At 43.4% G+C, this 16,405-nt stretch overlaps 1 protein-coding gene across 1 annotated transcript in view; it reads right to left on the reverse strand.

Annotated features, from left to right (window-relative positions):
- The window catches only part of TRABD2A (TraB domain containing 2A), a 75,903-nt gene extending 67,582 nt beyond the window's left edge, over positions 1 to 8,321 (reverse strand). The window contains exon 1 of the mRNA XM_064268786.1: positions 8,161 to 8,321. Coding sequence (XP_064124856.1) covers positions 8,161 to 8,268 — 108 coding nt within the window. The 5' untranslated portion in view covers positions 8,269 to 8,321. The remainder of the gene's footprint in view (positions 1 to 8,160) is intronic.
- Positions 8,322 to 16,405: the final 8,084 nt, after the last annotated feature.

A 16,405-nucleotide genomic window follows, 5' to 3' on the forward strand; every position in this document is an offset into this window, starting at 1 on the left:
TGTGCCCAATGCAATACGTGATCTGATTTCTTGACTGCTGCTTCCATGGGCATTGACTGTGGATCCAGGTAAAATTAAATCCTTGACAACTTCAATATTTTCTCCATTTATTATAATGTTGCTTATCGGTCCACTTGTGAGGATTTTTGTTTTCTTCATGTTGAGGTGGAATTCATACTGAAGGCTGTAGTCTTTAATCTTCATTAGTAAATGCATCAAGTCCTCTTTGCTCTCAGGAAGCAAGGTTGAGTCATCTCTATATCGCAAGTTGTTAATGAGTTTTCCTTCAATCCTGATGCCCCATTTTTCTTCATATAGTCTGGCTTCTCAGATTATTTCCTCAGCATACACATTCAGTAAGTATGGTGAAAGGATACACCCCAGTGCACACCTTTCCTGATTTTAAACCACGCAGTATCCCCTTGTTCTGCTCAAATGACAGCCTCTTGGTCTATGTACAGGTTCCACGTGAGTGCAATTGAGTGTTCTGTTATCCATAATTTGTTACGATCCAGTCAAGTGCCTTTGCCTAGTCAATAAAACATAGCTAAATATCCTTCTGGTATTCACTGCTTTCAGCCAAGATCCATCTGACATCAGCAATGATATCTCTGGTCCCACGTCCTCTTCTGAATTCAGCTTGAACTTCTGGCAATTCCCTGTAAAGGGACTGCTGCAACAGCTTTTGAATTATCTTCAGTATAATTTTACTTGCATGTGATATTAACGATATTGTTCAATAATTTCCGCATGTTCAATAATTTCCTATTTGAAAGAAAGGATCACCTTTCTTTTAAATGGGCACAAATAAGGATCTCTTCCAGTCAGTTGGTTGATATTGACAAGTGAGCACCTCCAGTGCTGCATCTGTTTGTTGAAACATCTCTCTCAACTGGTATTCCATCAATTCCTGGAGTCTTGTTTTTTGCCAATGCCTTCGGTGCTGCTTGGACTTCTTCCTTCAATATCATCAGTTCTTGATCATACACTACCTCCTGAAACGGTTGAACATCAACCAATACTTTTTGGTACAGTGACTCCGTGTATTCTTTCCATCTTCTGTGTATTCTTTCCATTCCTTGATGCTGCCTGCGTAGTTCAATATTTTCCCTATAGAATCCTTCAATATTGCAACGCAAAGCTTGAATTTTTTCTTCAGTTTTTTCAGCTTAAAAAATGCCGAGCATGTCCTTCCCTTTTGGTTTTCTAACTCCAGGTCTTTGCACATTTCATTATGATACTTTACTTTGTCTTCTAAAGCTGCCTTTTAAAATCATTTGTTCAGCTCTTTTAATTGCTTCAGCTACTCCACCTTCAAGAGCAAGTTTCAGAGTCTCTTCTGACATCCATTTTGATCTTTTCTTTCATTTTTAATGACCTTTTGCTTTCTTCACATATGATGTCCTTGATGTCATCCCAGAGCTCATCTGGTCTTCGGTCATTAGTGTTCGATGCTTTAAGTCTATTATTGAGAAAAAAAAAAAACGGTCTCTAAATTCAGATGGGATATACTCAAGCCTGTACTTTGGCTCTCATGGACTTGTTTCAATTTTCTTCGGCTTCAACTTGAACTTGCAATTGATGGTCTGTTTCACAGTCAGTCCCTGGCCTTGTTCTAATGGATGCCATTGAGCTTTTCCATCGTCTCTTTCCAAAAATGTAGTTGATTTGATTCTTGTGTATTCCATCCAGTGAGGTCCACTTGTATAGACACCATTTATGTTGCTGGAAAAAGGTATTTGCAATGAATAATTCGTTGGTCTTGCAAAATTCTATCATGTGATCTCTGACATCATTTCTATCACCAAGGCCATATTTTCCAACTACCAATCCTTCTTCTTTGTTTCCAACTTTCGCATTCCAATCACCAGTAATTATCAGTGCATCTTGATTGCATGGTTGACCAATTTCAGACTGCAGAAATTGGTAAAAATCTTCAATTTCTTCATCTTTGGCCTTAATAGTTGGTGCATAAATTTGAATAATAATTGTATTCACTGGTTTTCCTTGTAGATACATTGTATTTCAAGATAGATCTTGAAAAGCTCTTTTTGATGATGAATGTTCCTCTTCAATCTGTCATTCCTGCCATAGTAGACCATATGATTGTCTAATTCAAACTGGCCAATACCAGTCCATTTCAGCTCACTAATGCCTAGGATATCAATCTTTATGCACCCCATTTCTTTTTGTCAACTTCTAATTTTCCTGGATTCATGCTTTGTACATTCCATGTTCTGATTGTTAATGGATGTTTGCAGCTATTTCATCTCTTTCTGAGTCATGCCACACCAACAAATCAAGATCCTGAAAGCTTTACTCCATTCACGTCATTAACGTTGACTCTACTTTGAGGTGACAGCTCTTACCCAGTTGTATTTTGGGTGCTTTCCAACCTGAGTGACTCATCTTCCGGCACTATATCAGACAATATTCCACTGCTATTTATAAGGTTTTCACTGGCTAATTCTTTTCAGAAGTAGACCACCAGATCCTTCTATCTAGTTGTGCCTTAGTCTGGAAGCTCCGCTAAAACCTGTCCGCCATGGGTGACCCTGCTGGTATTTGAAATATCGGTGGCATAGCTTCCAGTGTCACAGCAACGAACGAGCCCCCACAGTACAACAAACTGACAGATGAGTGGTGGGGCACTGTTCTAGGCACCAGGAGATACAGCTGTGAATAAAACACAGGTCCTTGGCCTCAGAGTAGGTAATGATAGTTGCCCTGGAGAAGCAGGAAAGGAAGGGAGGGGGAGGCAGATTTTAACCAGGGTGATCAGGAATGTCACTGAATATACGAAAAGACATTTAAGCCTCTCTGTGAAGGTGATGAGGGGGCAAATCATGGGACTATCTGGGAGAAGCACATTCCAGGAAAGAATAGCAATGCAAAAGCCCTAAGGCAGCCAGGTCCTTGGTGTGTTCCAAGAGCAAGGAGGCCAGGTGGCTGCAGTGGAATGACTGATGAGGAAAGAAGGAGGGCATCAGGTCTGAGAGGTGAGCAGGAGCCAGATCACACTGGTTGAGGGCACTGTAAGGGCTCAGGCTTTTATGCTAAGCAGGTGGGAGCTTGCACAGGCTTGTAAGACAGGAGTGACACAAACCGACGTAACGTGTAAATAGGATCCCTTTGGCTGCTGTGATGAGGGACAAGGACAAATAGCAAAAAGGTTAATCAGCTAAGAGGATATTGAAATAATCTAAAGGAGAGACCAGAGTGGTAATGACAGAATCGGTGAGAAGTGATCAGATTCTGGATATATTCTGGAAGCTAGAGACAACAGGATTTTGATGAATTTGTTAAGTGAAAGAGGGAGTTGCCATCAACTGAGATGAGCAAGACAGGGGTGGGACAGGGTTCTTTGGGTTTGGACGTGTTGAAATGAGATGTCATGTGGAGATGCCAAGTCAGCAAGTGGAAATATGAGTCTGGAGTATGGGAGAGGCCTGGGCCAGAGATAAAATTGAGGGCATAATCCCTGTTTAGATGTTATTTGAAAGCCACGGGACTGGGTGAGATCTCCAAGGGACTGTGTATTGATAGGAGAGGAAAGTCAAGGAATGAACCCTGGGGCCCTCTAACTTTGGGAAGTTGGGGTGAGGTGGTGGGGGGGGTCCAGCAAAGGAGAATGAGAAGTGGCCAGAGAGGTTGTTGGAACCACCAGGAGAGTGGGAAGCCAATTCGAGAATGTGCTCCAAAGACAGAAAGTAAGCAATTAGGTTAAATGTGGTCAAAGAAGACAAGGATTCGAGAACTGTCCTTTGGATTTAGTAACACTGTGGTCACTGGGGACCTAGATTAACAGTTTTGGTGGAGCAGTGGAGGTGAACACCTGTGCCCATTCAGGAGAGAAACTGGGAGGGCTGCACTACTAAACAGGCACTGCCAGATGGAGAAACTGAGGCCCTCAGAGGTTTATTATTCTATCCAAGGTCTCATAGCTGCTAAATGGTGGATCTAGGATTTCAAGCCAGGCAGGCTGGCTGCTGAGCCTCAGTTTTGAACATTGTATTACATGGCCTTACATAAAAAACAGACTTTACTTTTGATTCAGAGTCAAATCTTTTATCAATTAATATCCCACTAGGTGTACTGAGGCGCCCTGGTGGCGTAGTGGTTAACAGTTACGAACCCTAACCAAAAAGTTGGCAGTGTGAATCCACCAGGGGCTCCTTGGAAGCCCTATGAGGCAGTTCTACTCTGCCCTGTAGGGTCACTATGAGTTGAAATTGATTTGACAGCAACAGGTTTGCTTTCGGTTTTTGAGGAATACTGAAGGAAGCCCTTGTGGCGCAGTGGTTAAGTGCTTGGCTGCTAACCAAAAGGTAGGTGGTTCAAACCCACCAGCCACTCCACAAAAGAAAAGACCTGGCAATCTGCTCTGGCAAAGATTACAGCCTAGGAAAAGTAAACCCTCTGGGGCAGTTCTACTCCACCCTGTAGAGTAGCTATGAGTCGGAATCAACTTGAGGGCACACTACAGGTACACTATTGCTCATAAGCGCTACCTGACCCCGAATCTAAAAGGCTCTACCCAGCTCCTTTTCCCCAGCCCCAACAACCTGCCCAAATAAATACCGTGTTGACATCTTTACATCCTCAGGGTGCCAGCTTTTCCCATTCTCTCTTTTCAAGGCAGGGGCTGCATCTTATTCACGTTCTCACATAAGGAGCTCAAAAATGTTATTTTTTTAAGTGATGAATACCTATAGAATCTTCTTCAGTAAATCCAGTTGTGCAGTGACTGGGAGTGCACACGCACCTCCCACTCTGTGCACGGGAACCATCCCACTGGGTATGGTTACCAGCATCCAACCAACCACACTGACCTACCAGGCACACCTTTGGCGGGGCACAGCTGAAAGAGTGTCTTTAGGGTTCCTGATCAGGGAATTCTTACTTTGCCTTTGGCCACTGGTGAGCCCCAGACCACCGCGCTGACCGCAGGTGCAACTGTTTCTACCTCCCTCAAACTGACACCCCCAGGGGTAGGGCTGTGTGTCTATACACACACACACACACACACACACACACACTTGCTCTACTATACCACTTCACTGTAATTATGGCCACCACATCCTGCTAGAAGAAGCCACATATTTAAATGTTACGATAACTTAAAAAAAAAAAAAAACTTAACACTATTAACATGTCCTTTCCACACCTTGTTGCAACTGTCCCCAAAAGAGAAAGAAAAGGCCACAGATGACAGAGACACGTTGAGTGCTGTCAAATGTGAATCAAAGCAAGATTTTCACAGATACCTGTGTAATCCATGCAATGAAACAGAACAAGGAACACAATGACAACTTGTGTAGTGTAGGCTAGCTCCCTGATGCTAGAGCCTTCAGCTCCTCCCATCCCAGCATCCTGAGGCCTGTGATGGCCGCACTTGTAGCTGGCATGATCAGAGTGAGTGCTCTTCAGCGCACCAGCAAGGATGATACTAAACTAAGTTGGCTTTAGTTTATTCTTTTCATTCAACAAAGCATCGACTACGGCCAGGGTGGAGGCAGTGGGGGTTCAGTGGTAGAATTCTCATCTTCCATGCAGGAGACCCAGGTTCAATTCCTGGCCAACACACCTCATGCACGGCCACCAGCCACCTGCCAGTGGAGATGTGTGTTGTTACAATGCTGAGCAGGTTTCAGTAGAGCTTCCAGACTAAGACAGACTAGAAAGACCTGCTGGTCTACGTCCAAAAATCAGTCAATGAAAACCCCATAGATCACAACAGTCGATCGACAACCGATCCTCAACGACAGCTAACAACAACAACAACATCCACCATGGCCAGGGACTCTTTTAGGCACTGGGGATACAGCAGCAAACAAACAGATAAAAATCCCTATCCTTATGGAGATTACATGGGTAGGAGAAGGACAGCAATAAACACAGTTTTTTTTACTGAATGGTGACTAAACGCTACAGAGAAAAATCATGCAGGGAAGGTAGATAGGGAGGGAAGGGAGGGAGGGGTGGCATAACTTTTAATCGTGTAGGCAGGAAGGGTCTTACTGAGAGACATTTGAGCATAACCAGAAGGAAGAAGTAACGGAGCAAGCATGTGGCCATCTGGGGCAGAGCTTTCCAGGGGGAAGAAACAGCCAGTGTAAAAGTCCATGGGCAGGAACAGCAAAGAGCACTCAAGAGTTCTGTTTGAGGACCGATAAGAAAGAGGCTCAACCTGTGTGGTGTGGGAGTAAACGCTGACTGGGGACCCACTTGGCACTCTAAGGATTAGCACCTAAAAGCAAACCAGTTCTCATACTCACAGTCCTAGAATCCTCTAGGGGGCTGCCATGCCAGGTTGGCAGCTGGATTCCAGAGTTTCTACTCTACAATCTCAAGACCCAAGCCCCTCAGGGACTCACCAACAATGCCCTCCACAGCAGGCAGGTCCAGCCCTGACACTGACTGACCTTCTGACCTCTGCAGAGGTAAGACCGAGTTTGCCCACAGAATAGGGCAGCAGTTCTCCAAGTGTGGTGGTCTGGAGACCAGTGGGTGTCCCCAAGACCTTTTCAAGGAGACCATAAAATGAAAACTATTTTCTTAATAATACTAAGGTGTTTTCTCTTTCATCGTCATTCTCTCACGAGTGTACTATAGAATTTTCCAGAGGCTACATGACCTGGGATGACATCACTGCTCTGAAAGTTAATGGAATGTGTGCTTGCATATTCTTGAGTTTTACAAACTTCTCCATTAACCCACAAAAATAAAACCTCTTTGAGGTCCGCAGTACTGTTTTAGAGTGTAGAGGGGCCCTGAGACCAACGAGCTTGAGAATCCCCGGTGTAAAAGACTCATGAAGACAGATCCCTCACCTAGACACACTCCTCAAAGGAGCTGGTATTATAGTTTCCAAAAGCGAAAGACACGTGTGCTTTCATAGTAAGAAATGGACTCCTGCTTTTTATAACAAGCAGCCGCTCCCACACGGCGGGCGTCCCTTGTGCCGGTTTCCCTCTCCGCCTGCAGCGCCCCCTGCCGTCCTAGCAGGAGAGCCTCGGTTTATCCGCCGCCAGGCGGCGCCTTAGGGAGCATAGCGTAGCTTCCTCGCTTGTCGCTGCAGCCCAGGAAGAGCTCAGTTAGGTCATCACCCTCTCCTCTGCTGTGGTTAGGATGACGGATAAAATTAGGAATGGCCAGTGATAGAGGGGAGCCCCGGAGCTGCACAGGGTGCCACCGAGGGTGAGCCGACCCCTGAACTCCAGCACCCAGGGTTCGAGGCCGCACAGGCGACCCGAAGGGCAAGTCTGGGATCACCCTCTCAGCACGAGGGACGCACAGAGATCGAAACTACCAACACAAATACGCAAGATTCAATCTCCACCGCGCTCAAGAGAGGTTTGAGAACGACACTAACTTCCGAGCGTTAAGAAACTTGATCAGGAAAAGGAAACATTCATCTCAAAAGACGTCGTCCAGCCTCGGAGTCGGGAGACCAGCCGGCTTTCCGCTCCGCTTCTGTTTCTTAGGGAGGGTGGACGCCGGCAGGTCACCGAGCCTCCTTTGCAAAACGTTGATGCGAATATCTAAGGAAGCGCCGTGTGAGTGAAATGCGAGGCTGTCAGACAGAGGTGGCTCCGTGAATGCACTGTGACCTGGCGCACGTGGGGCCCCTCTCTGAGCCTCCGTTTCCCAGATCGGTAAAACAGGGGGAATGGCTTTAATGCCTTTAGCTCCCTAAAATCCCTTCTAACTCAGGTACTGAATAAAAGCCAAGGTTAAATCAAGCAACTGCAGGGTGCTTTTAAAACTTAGATAAGACCAGGAGAAATTAAACGCTGGGGAGAACAAACTTTTAAAGTAAATGTTCCCAAGTCCCAACTCTGGTTCGCCTACACGGAACTGTACCCTCTAGTGCCCGCGAAGCAGGCTGGCAAGACCCCAGGGGTCCCGCAGGCACTCCCATGGGCTGGCGGAGGGCGAGGGTCTGGAGACCCGGTCCCATGCAGCCAGCGGGTTGCGCCCCTGCGAGTTAAGGGTGCAGCCGGGCGCGCGAACAAGATTGCGCCGCCGTGTGAGGTGGGCGACTAGCCCGGGGAGTCGTCTCGGGGTCCGAATGCACGGTGCTTCCCCGAGTTCGGAAGGAAACTACCCCCGGGAAGAGCCGGCGGCCACCTCGCACGCGCCCGGCGCGCGCCTTACTTGGGGCTTGAGCTCGCAGTTGGCGGAGGGGGGCGCACCGCGCCGCGGGGCTGTACCAGTGGGCAGGAGGCAGAGGGTCGGCAGCAGGAACCAGCTCCAGGGACTCATGCTCCTCACAGCGGCTCTGAGGCCGTGACCGCTGAGGGAGGGAGAGAGGCAGCGGTGGCCCCTCAGCCCGGGCGTCCGGGCGCGTCTTCCCGAGGCGCGCTCTCCTCCCGCCCGGCTAGCCGGCAGACGCGGGGCTGCGGACGCGCGGGGCGTCCGCCATGGCGCGCCGGGCTTGGGAGCCGGGGGCGCTCGCCTGCGTCCCGGGCCTTCTCTCCTGCTCCTGCAGTTCGCGCGGCCGCCTCCTGGCGGGGCCCGGGCGAGGCCGGCGGCGGCCACGTGGAGTCAGACCCAACCCCCCCTTCGCCGCCCGGCGGCCCCTCGCAGAGACGGGCGCCGACCCCCAGCCTGGCTTCTCCCGCCGGAGCCCAGCCGGGGCCGCCGCCCACCTCGTGAGCCCGGCAAGCAGGGAAAAGTGGAGTTTCAGCCCCGTCTTCTACGTTCAACCTAAAATCGTATGGACTCCAGCCCTTACGTCTGTGTTTATGCTGCCAATGCTGAGGGTGGCTCTTGATGGCAAGATATAGATCAAAGAAACAAATGGAAGGCAATTTTTAAAGGAAAGTTAATTTAAACAAAGGAAATTGCTTGGAAGTGTTGTCTGTAAAAGATTGGAGCGTGGTTAGTGAGTGAGTCCACCGAAAGTCCCGGCCGACAAAAGCCCGCACTCCGTGAAGTGCCCGGGAAAGGGGATCTTGGAGACAATATTGAAGATGTTAACACCGAACTCGGAGGATTGCTGCAAAGATTAAATGAGGACATTTATGAAAAGCACCTCGTTTGGTGCACGCAGTAGGCCTGCAAAATGTCGTCGCTCCCTCTCCTCTCCAACGCCCACAAGGATCACAGCATTGATCCTTCAGGAAGGAAAAAGTTATAAAACCAGCTAGCTGTGCCCCAGCTCCCACCCATGCTGTGATGAACTTCTGAGCGGTATACAACAGGGCGTTTGAGGAAGCGACTGTTAATTGTTTGAAGTCACACTCCATTTTGAGAATCTAGTAGAAATTGTGGCCGACCTGCGCAGGGCGAGGGAGGCAGTCCCAAAGAGCCAAGCTTTTCGAGCTTTGATTCCATGGAAGTTTAGGCTTCGGGTGCTTTTGTGAAATTGCTAGCTTTGGATTTTCTTTCTGGAGTTGACTTCCTCTCCTGTCTACAAATTACTCCCTCATTTCAGCCGGCAGTAATCGTTTGTCCCCGGGCCATCGCACAACAGCCTGCCGGCGTTTTTCAGGTGCCAGCGCTGCCACCTACTGGCAAAACGTTTTCATCTAGTTTTGTAAAGAAAACATCAAAACGTTTTCCTCTAGTTTTGTAAAGAAAACATCAGGAACTCAAAAATTACCTGTTATTTCATACTCTTTCCTCCACACCAAGTGAGTTATTGACCTGTCAGCAGTGGCTGCAGGGAAGGGGGAAGGTAGGGATAATATGTCACAAAGCAAGACAAAGTTTGGTTAATTTCTCTTATTGTCTGTTCCATTTGGTTGATTTCTGTTCTTTGTTATTTCCTTGCTACATATTTTGGGTTTACTTTGCTCTTTTTCTTTTTTTTTTAAAGCATAAATAAAGTTTTATTTGGCATGTGTTTAAAAAGGCAAAAGTGGGAAGTGGACAGCATGCTGGTAGAGCCATGTCTGCCTGAGTCCAAGAGCTATGACAGAATAAGCAGAAGTGGGAAAACGGACAAGCATGCTGCCACAGCCATGTCTGTCCGAGTCCAACGAATACTACAGAATAGGCAAGAATGGGAAAACGGACAAGCATGCTGCCACAGCCATGTCTGTCCGAGTCCAACGAATACTACAGAATAGGCAGAATGGGAAAACGGACAAGCATGCTGCCACAGCCATGTCTGTCCGAGTCCAACGAATACTACAGAATAGGCAAGAATGGGAAAACGGACAAGCATACTGCCACAGCCATGTCTGTCCAAGTCCAACGAATACTACAGAATAGGCAAGAATGGGAAAATGGACAAGCATGCTGCTACAGCCATGTCTCCCCAAGTCCGAAGTATGTTACAGAGTCATCAGTATAGATTAACGTTACAAATAGGCAAAACCATTGAAAGCTTCACCTTTTCACAGATGGCTAGAAACTGTGATCCTATATTTTGAATTTTCTTTCTTAATAATCATTGGCACAGGTTTCAGTAACAACAGTCAGGAGGGTCTTCATTGGCCCAACAAGTTTTGTATTCACTAAATGCTAATAGAAGAAGAGCGGAAAGTGTTCTGTTTGATTGGTTTCTGTGAAAGTTTCCCTAAAAGATATTTTCCAAGATTATCTTAACTATTGTCTTTATACCTTAGGGCCCAGCTGATGTGTTCTTGTGAGTCCTTAGGAGCCTACCTCCAGCTGGGTCACATGTTCTATGCTTAAGGACAGGGAATAATGATTCCAATATTATTTCCTAAATCATTCACTCGTTTTGATCGAAGATTGGAGATACCACATTGATGATCAATACCTGGACTTAGCTGAGCTCCTAAATGGCAGCCATTTCAGGCTCTTTAAATTCACACTGCTGATTTTCCACTGGATACCATCTGGTTCTTTACCAGGATCTTAATAGCAATGTTCTCATCAATTGCATTGCTGGAAGTGAACAGACTCAAACCATGCCGTGCAGTAGTGATCTAGCCCATGTGTTTATTCCTGATGGTAACCAACCAAATAAACCTGGTGCTTGTAAGGGCGTTACAGTGTGTAACCAATTAACTTGCTGTCTAATTCTATGTATATCCTGTTCTATTTCTCCTATGTTATTTATTCGAATGCAACAAGAGGTATTTACTACAGCACAGACTCCACCTTCTTGGGCTAATAAAAAATCCAAGGTTATCCATTATTTAATGCCACCTCAATCAATGAGGTCAGAGATCGCTGTTGTGCTTCCATCCCTATACCAATTTGTCCTATAGTAATTGATAAATTCCTTGAAGATTTCTCCAATTCAAATATACCATAAGTAGGAATTAAAGCTACCAACCATACCCTGAGTGTTAGACCAATGAGTTTTCATCTGACTTTAATTTTACAATGTGTAACAATTTAACGTTACCTTTCTAACATTTACTAGTATCAATACTATGAATATCTAAAGATAATTCTTTAAAGTTCCCAAAGAGATTGCCCACATATTGGTCAGGAATCTAAACAAGAGATTGCCCACTTAAATTCACTATCAGTTGGAAAGGGATCATCTAAATAAGTTTAGCTGGATCTACCACACTAAACCATTTATCCATAAAGGGCACTCAAAGTTTGTCTAGAAAAAACTGAAGGTATAGAAAAATTTACGTGTGACAAACCAGTTTCCTTTAGAGAATTCATGATCAGCAAGACAATACAGGATGGACTTCTCCTGTTGGAGGTCTTCAATTAATCTCTTTAAAACATACTAAGTGTTCTTACCAAGGGCAAGCTGCCCCTCCTTGGTTTACCTATTAACAGTCATGGGTCACTTTCCTAGAAGCAGAAGTGGAACCTAAGACAAAATGGAGTCTGAGCCATGAGATCAATCTCTTCTGAGAATCCGGTTTCTTTAAGATACATAATTTTCTGTAGAGCAAGAGGGCGAGAGTTTGATTACAAACATTACACAGATATTTCATACAACACTGTCTTGAAGACTGATTAAACTATTACTGTTTTATCTTAAACATAGCTTTCAGTCTGATCTTTGGAATCGGTTTTACAAAACCAACTGAACTTTAAAAAAAAAAAAAAAGCACAACACCCAGAGCAAAACAGTGTTACTCATTTATCTGGACCATTGTTTGACTCAAAGTGCCTTCAGGAACCACTTTTTTTTTTTTTCTCTATTTCTCTCTCTCAAAACTCAAAGTTCAAAAGGACGCCCAAAGGTAAGTAGCCTGTGTGGGTCGCCCTAACCTCCAAGAAAGCCAGAAAATTGGATTCCAGAAGAATTACAACTTTTCTATGGGTTCCCTCCTTTGGATCATGATCTTGTTATAGAATCATTGATCAAAAATGCTCAATAAATGATAATTGGGCACCATCTGGTTTTTAAGATCCCAGCACCATACAGCAAACCAAGAAGTAGAATAGGAACACTAGAAATAATATTAAGCCAAATGTCTGAAAAAAAAAAACAGTGAAACCATGACCCTAAGGTCTTTGAACAAAGGAAATCTAATGAGGTGTTTGTTTATACGCAAGCAACATCAGTAACTGCTGTTCATGTGCCTCAGCAGCAACTAGCTACATTCTGCAAAACCTCAGATTGCATATTAATATAAATACAGCAACATTTATCTATTAAGGCACAAACTGTTCCTTGAGAAACTAACAGGAAAGCTAATGCTATTCCAATTTGTAAAATCATAGTTCGAATTTCAGACACTTCCCTGGTTATGACATTTACAACTTTGCTAAGTTTACCAATAGGAACTTCTAATTTGAGAGTTACAATATCTAAACCCATTAGTTAGATAATTTAGGAGAAAGGAAAATGATTTCTTCTATCTAGAAAGCAGGACTTTAAAGCATTTCTTACTTCTAGAAAGAAAGACCTTAAAACATCAGCAATATTTCCATGTAAAAACGCATAGTTTCCTTTAGTTTACTCAGTCTTATGTAGTTAATTTCTGTTCCACGTGATTTTGGATCAGCCACCATCTGCAAAACCATCAGATTTTGCATAGGAGTTCTGGAAATCTTGATTGAATCTAGTCACAGTCCTTTTCATAAGTCCAATATAGTCCATCTCTTTGTTGAGATACTTTGGTCAAATGTTTTCAGGAAATCCACAAAGTAAAAACTTATCTGCAGATGATAAAACTTAATAGGGCCATGATTAATTTATAAAAAAAACTCTTAATAATGAAAGACCTGATAGAAATTAATTACAAACTTAATGTAAAGACCAAATAAAATCACTTTAAAAAAAAAACTTTAGATAAAAATATTTCTAAATATAACCATTAACCATATTTTTAAAAAGCTTCAGATATAATACATAATGATCTTGAAACAAAATACCATATGGTAAGGATATACTAAGAATCCACCAAGATTATCAATTCTCTAACTACCTGAATAGTAATAAAAATAAACCATTAAACTTCAGTCAGACAGATAAAACTTTTGACCATTATCAAATAAATTTCTTTTTTCAATAAATCTCTTAAATGTTGTCTTTGTTGCACATCCCTTTAAAATGACAAAATTGAGCACACTCATCAGCAGACCCAAATATACACATAGATATATCCTTTCTCTTGTGGCACAAAAAGAAAAGTATATAAACTTAAATTATGACAAATATCTATTAACTCAATTTAACATCAAGAAGTTACCTAAAAAGTCTTAGAAATTATTTTAAGCCTGTATACCATAAAACATAACTGTAGTTGAAATAAAGGCTCTTTAAATATTCCAAGTTTTCATTCAACTTTTACTATTTCTCATGTTTTTTCCAATCCAGTTTTAGCCCTTAAAGATTTTATCAACCGGCTTTGGAAACCACAAAGTCTCTGCTCAACTGACCAATTAATTCATTGATATGGCTATAATCTTAACTGTCTGGCTACTGCTGGAAACAGTTTTCCAGGCCATTTTAAGTGTGTCTCATTGTGATTTCTATTTTTTGGCTTCTTAAAGTTCCCCTACAATAGAGAGAACTTGTTCACAGATATTTTATGATTGGGATCCACACAATTTCTGATAACTATAGTAAGGCAGCAATTTTTCTTATCTTTTTGTCTTTAAAAGTTCTTCATCTAGTTGGAAAGCATCTTTCAAAAACTTCCCTGGAGCTATCTGACCTTGGAGACTGGGGCTGGGGAGGCCTGATCCGACCCCACCCATGACTATTTTTGAGTCACGGTAGAAGACAAGATTAGGTCATTACAATTCATTTACGTATGTTTAAGTTGACCTAGGCATTTTGAAAGGCAAAAAATAACTAATTTCTTTCCCTTTTACTGTTCTGGAATGGTTACTTTCACTTTAAGACAAAACTAACCTTTTTCTTTAAATAAAACACATTTCATATAATATCTAAGATTGGCATACAGAACATAAAGATCTTGGTGTACTTTTCAAATAGACTGATTTTTATCAAAGTTTCTCTAAGTAACTAACCAAAAAACCAAACCCAGTACCGTTGAGTTGGAATCGACTCGATGGAGTAGAACTGCCCCACAGAGTTTCCAAGGAGCGCCTGGCGGATTTGAACTGCTGACCCTTTGGTTTAGCAGCCATAACACTTAACCACTACACCACCAGGGTTTTCACCTAAGTAGCTACTAAATCTAAGTCATAAGACAGATAACAAGATGCAGTTTTTCTGGACAAAGAAAGAACTTAGGTTCTAAAGCAGCTTTACAAAAAACAGCAGTTCTCAGTCATTGCCCCTAACCTGATACAAGACAGAAACTTAGACACAACACTCCGAACCAGAAGCAAGCTCTCAGGACAAAACAAGACAGAAAGACCACATAAACTCACAAGACAATACCGCACAAAGCAAGGATATGGGGATTCTAATTTCCTAAAGTGTAGAGAGCAATATTTAGTAAGATTGACTCAATTCAGCGGAAAAAACAGGTTCTAGATAAAACTTATTAACGTGCCAGAGCCTCGGATGGAGGAATATTAGACCTTTTGGCAAAACCTGAGCATCAAGCAAAATTTCCCTAAAGAGGAGAAAGAACGCACAGCACAAATGAAAGTTCATTTTCTCAAAATGGTCACCGATCTTCCAAATTACTTCTAGTATATTCAGTTTGTAGCGTTTTTAAATAGGAACCCCAAACCAGTGTCTCAGTAGTAGGGAGGAAATCCAGGCTAAAATCAAAGATATTAAGCTCTAAGCTTCAAGCTTTTGGTTTCCTTCTTTTTGAACTTAATTCATTCTGATGGCTAGAGACCTAGTCCCTTATTTTAGACCTTAAATATACAAGTTCCGCCAATTGGACAGTAAAGTAGCCAATGGTGGTTTTAATTTTAACGTTGTGATTCTTTATTGAGAAATTATATCATGAAACAGGCACGGAGCTACCACTTCTCCCATAAATTTCATAACACAGGTCAGGAGCTGCCACACAGCCCTGCAAACCTGGTAAAACAAAGCACTATTTTCCAGGTTTTCTCTGAGCCACACAAAAAGAAACCTAACGAGGAGCACCTCAGGGTTTGGACAGTGTTTTGCTTAGACCATGAGTACCTTCACTGTACGAAAGCAGGTGGCCTAGTGCTCTAGCCTGTCTCGCGACCACCTTATCCTGGAGACTTTAACGCTTGTGATGAGCACTGGAGACCACCCTAATGGCTTTTACTGGTTGATTCTTGCCAAATTTTTGCAGCTTACAGTGACCTAAAGCTCTTTGAAAATAGAATTACCTCTTTAATGTTTCAAACACCAAAATCCGGACCTAAACTGCTATTCACCAAAACAGTTACTAAATGTCACTCTTAACCAAACCATCAAGCAAAAATCTGAGATTCTCCGTAATCAAACAACCAGTTTTTCAAACAAATATGCTGAACAAAGCTCAAGAAAACATGAGAAAGAGAAGAAAAAAGGAATAAGCAAAGGCTTATTTTCTGACAGTACTCACCCTGTTGGTATTGAAGGGTTTGACTGAATTCATAGCTTCAGATATCCTTGATGACTAAGCCATTAACTGTTGTAGTGAAAAAACATCACAAATTTTAATAAAGCATAAAGTTTTATTTGGCATATATTTAAAAAGGCAAAAGTGGGACGTGGACAAGCATGCTGCTAGAGCTGTGTCTGCCTGAGTCTAAGAATTATTACAGAATAAACAAAAGTGGGAAAATTAACAAGATTACTGCCACAGCCATGTCTGTGCAAGTCCAAAGAATATTACAGAATAGGCAAGAATGGGAAAACAGACAAGCATGCTACCAAAGCCATGTCTGCCCAAGTCCCTTTTTCCAACTTCTTAAGGTAGAACATCAGGTCATTGATTTCAAACCTTTGTAATTTTCTGATTCAACTACAGGAGTGTTCCTGGTGGTCTCTGGCTCTACTTGAGGGACTTTCAGCAGCCCCCACAAGCTATCCCTTGTGCTTTCAGTGTTCTTACGGGAGGGTTCCCCCTTGTGAGGGCAGCCATTTTCCCCATGTTGACATGTTTTCATT

Source organism: Loxodonta africana, chromosome 15 (assembly GCF_030014295.1).
Source record: "Loxodonta africana isolate mLoxAfr1 chromosome 15, mLoxAfr1.hap2, whole genome shotgun sequence".
Lineage (NCBI taxonomy): Eukaryota > Metazoa > Chordata > Mammalia > Proboscidea > Elephantidae > Loxodonta > Loxodonta africana.